We start from the raw sequence: 4,104 nt of genomic DNA on the forward strand, positions 1-4,104 counted from the left end.
TGCAGACAAGGAGGCGCATGAAACAAACGGCAATGTTGCCCTCCTCCTTGTGTTATTATTCATCTTTGGGAGTTTTGTGGATGTGGGAAGGATGGGAGGATTTGTTAAGTGTGTGAAGTAAGTTTGGTTACGTAATACTACACATGTACGTAGAAAATGGTAACACTAGCTAGAACAAGGTTGATGGAACGTCATTTTAGGGTTAGATGGAGATATGGGTCCCTTGCATGGGCCCCATCAAGTTGTAAATGTCGGCTCTGGCCTTGTACTTCCCCTCACTTTTAAAGGATGGAAGAGAGAGAGACCTAACTATTGCATACAAATCCCCGCATTTGATCAAGGCTATTAAGGCCAGCCACTGGGGGAACAAACTAAAAGACAGGAATAGAAGAAGACACAACATAATTTGAAATTAGAAATATGGGTCACCATTCATGCTGCAACCAACAGAAGGTTAAGAGAGGGCTTTGGTCCCCCGAGGAAGATGAGAAACTCATCAGATACATCACCACTCACGGCTATGGTTGCTGGAGTGAAGTTCCAGAGAAAGCTGGTCTGTCTTTTTTTTTTTTTTTAATAAATATATAGCTCTTGATCATCTCTCTTTTCATTTTCCTCCTTGCTTTGATGATATATAGATTTGCCCTTAACTTTTTTATTCGGTGTTTAATTAATTAATCTTTTGTCTTGTCTCTATAATATTTGTTTCGCGGTGGCTTTCAGGGCTTCAAAGGTGTGGAAAGAGTTGTCGCTTGAGATGGATTAATTATTTGAGGCCGGATATTAGAAGAGGCAGGTTTACACCTGAAGAGGAGAAGTTAATTATAAGTCTTCATGGGGTCGTTGGCAACAGGTTTTAATCACACTACTGACACTAGCTACTATCTAGCTCTACCAAGCATATCTTGAATTATGATCAGTCATTGTAATTCCTTCTTTCTATTGAAAACCCAAAATATGGTTGAGTCGATTTCTATAGCCACTAACCCAGTAAATTTTCCATGTTGATTAGCACGAGGATTTTGGAAATATCCATGCTTGAATGAATAAGAGTAATCATCATATATTAGATGGGGTCAATTTTGTAAATAAAATGGAAATCGAGCAGGAAGGAATGTACTTGAGACATATGAACATTAGTTGTACAACTCAATAGTCAATTATTAATTGTAAAAACAAACCATAGGAATTATTTAGTCCTAATTAAATCAGCTATAATCAATTAATGGAGCAATCAGCTTCGGAGCTACAGTTTTGGAGAAGTTAAACAGGCAATTCCGTCAGTTGAAATTTACTTGTCCGCTTTTAGTGCGTGTAACCTCTCATCTCCACACTATCCACAGTATTTGTTTCTTGAAATCCTTTTCATAAGCAACTAAATTGTTTTCTTATTTCTTCATATGTTGCCACGTTTTCCTCGACACACACACACACACACACACACATATATATATATATATATATATATATGTGTGTGTATGTATGTATGCTTCCAAATTACGATTTTGTGCTAAGCACCTTAATTAAGAAGATATGGTTTTTCCTCTTATTTAAACTATAAGATTCATTCATACTTAATTATTATATATGTTGTTGTTTTGGGAAAATGCAGATGGGCTCACATTGCAAGCCACTTGCCTGGTAGAACTGACAACGAAATAAAGAACTATTGGAATTCATGGATCAAAAAGAAAATTCGAAAGCCTTCGGTGCCATCATCAATCACCACAGCACAAAGTGTTGATCACCCCCAGTTCAATTATAATTCCAATCAACTAGATCACTTTGCTACCCAAGAAAATGTAACAGCAAAGCCACCGGTACAAGAAACCTTATTTTCCTCCACGTGCCCCCTATTTATGTTTGACACTAGTTCACTAGATGGGACAGCAACAGACACCAATGTACGACCAGAACTGTTCCAAGATTCTATGGGTTTGAGCTCTGAAACGTGGAACTTGAGCCATCATCAAGTTCAAGCCCTTCATCCTCAACCAGCAGCAACTTTTACAACAGCTGCAGTTATGGATACTACGAATTATCTGCCACCATTGGTAGATAACGTGGAAAACATGGTGCCAAATATTGAAGTGCAATCTTGTAGTTTGGACGAGGAAGGAGAAATAGCATTGGAGTGTCTGCAGAGACAAGAGTTGAATGAGTGGGTGGAGAATCAACAACAGTGTCCAAGCTTTCTTTTCTGGGACAGTGTTGAAGGACATCTTGGAGGGGAAGAACTAGGACCAAACTCGTCAAATATGGGAACCAATACACTTTCTCCTTTTCCTTCCTCTTTATGACTACCAACACTGTCCCCACTCTTCTTCTCATGCTCCCTCTAACTAGGAAGAGTTTTCAGGAATGGTCCAGGCCAGGCTGAAACTTGCAGAGATTGGGTCTTCTTCTTCTTCTTCTTTTCATTATTTTTTTCCCACTCTTTTGATTGCTGATTGGAAAGATTGCGAAAAATGAGTGAAGATAATATATGTTATATATAACCAAGCGTGAAGTGTTTATTGAGTGTTTTGACATGGAAGAGGAAAAAAAAAAAGAAAAAAGAAAGAAAGAATAATAATCATAATAAAGGCGATTGCAACCAGCAGTTTGATTTTGAAGATATGCAAAACATCTTCGATTTGTTATTTGACTGTACATGTGGTGGGTTTTTGAATGACAATAATGAATTTTCCTTTTACATTTCCGTATTCAACAATAATGTTTATATTTGCATAAGTTGTTTTTATTCCATTGTCATGCTATGTCATTTGTTATATATAGTTTTTTCCTTTTTTAATCTTTCTTTCAATTTTAATACTTCAAAAAATAAGGTGTACAACATTGATTATTGTTTTACGTCTTTTTTATACAAGAATCACGCGTCATTATAGAGAGTAATTAAGAGGAGTGAGAAAAAAGAAACTAAAAGAAAAAATTAGAAGTAATATGACAAAAAAAAGCTATATATAAAAAGTGAAGAAGAAAAAGATTACGAGAAAATGAGAGTTGTGATAGCCTTGTCTTATAGAAAAAGCGTTATCTTGCCACACATGCACGTTCCAAAACAAACACGAGAAAGAAATCTGGTCTTCAATGTTTTGCAGGTCTCCTTTTGGCAATGGTGTGCCTATTTGGTCACGCCCTTTTTCAGTTGGTGTGATATGTATCTTGTTGCAGTTAAAAGAGTTAAGACTCTCCAAGTACTATTTTCGTGATGTGTACTCTAAATATGGTGGATTTTCAAAAAAGGAATGCTAACAAATTTAATAGAATTTATTAGAAAAATAATAGAATTTTGTTTTTCTTTTCTTTTCAAAATTCAAGAGATTTAATTATTAACATCAACAACAAGCTTTATTTAGATAAGGTCAACTAAATGAACAATGTTATTGATGTTAGTCAAAAATTAAATTCTCTAAAATGAGATTTAATTATCAACAGTTACAGTTGAAATTTAATTAAAATATACTAAAATGTAAAAACAATTATTTTACTATTCAAAGTTTAAATATTTTTAGTTTTTTTTTTTTCATCTTCATTTTTTTTAATTTCATTTTTCATCCAAACGAAACCTAAAACCCATTAAAATTTTGAATAATTACTTTAAAGATCGTATTTATTATATTTTATTAATTAATAATTAAAAATTATTTAAATTGACAATATATCAAAAATAAACTCTTTAAAATAATTTATGCCACTCATTAATTTATTTTTTTTAATCTAGAATCACTAGTATCTAAATACGTATGTCGAACATTAGACTGATAATTTATCTAACAATTAATAACAATATCAACATTTTCCTGTAAAAAGTGTAAGTATATAGATTCGTTTAGGTGGTAAATCACTCTATTAATGGGTGGAAGAATGAGTTGAAAAGATAACAGATATACAATCATACATCTATATTTATTATTATTATATATATTTACAATAAAATTTATGATTATTAAACTTCAGAATAGTTAGAGTCATTTATGATGTTGATAAGTGTAATTACTTATTACTTTATATATTTATATCAAATTTTATTATTATAAAGATTTAGAAGGTGTAGAATCAGTTATATTATTAGAAATAAAATATTATCTTCTACTTACTTAT

The 4,104-nt window shown here is 32.8% G+C and overlaps 1 protein-coding gene across 1 annotated transcript; it reads left to right on the forward strand.

Moving 5' to 3' along the window:
• Positions 1-333: 333 nt before the first annotated feature.
• Positions 334-2,584, forward strand: LOC113868697 (transcription factor MYB8-like). The gene is made up of 3 exons (XM_027504522.1): positions 334-553; positions 724-853; positions 1,613-2,584. Exons 1-3 carry the CDS (start codon positions 421-423, stop codon positions 2,298-2,300), a joined length of 951 nt encoding a protein of 316 aa, XP_027360323.1. The 5' UTR covers positions 334-420; the 3' UTR covers positions 2,301-2,584.
• Positions 2,585-4,104: the final 1,520 nt, after the last annotated feature.

This window comes from Abrus precatorius, unplaced genomic scaffold, assembly GCF_003935025.1.
Source record: "Abrus precatorius isolate BTA unplaced genomic scaffold, Abrus_2018 Scaffold6, whole genome shotgun sequence".
In the NCBI taxonomy this organism is placed as follows: domain Eukaryota; kingdom Viridiplantae; phylum Streptophyta; class Magnoliopsida; order Fabales; family Fabaceae; genus Abrus; species Abrus precatorius.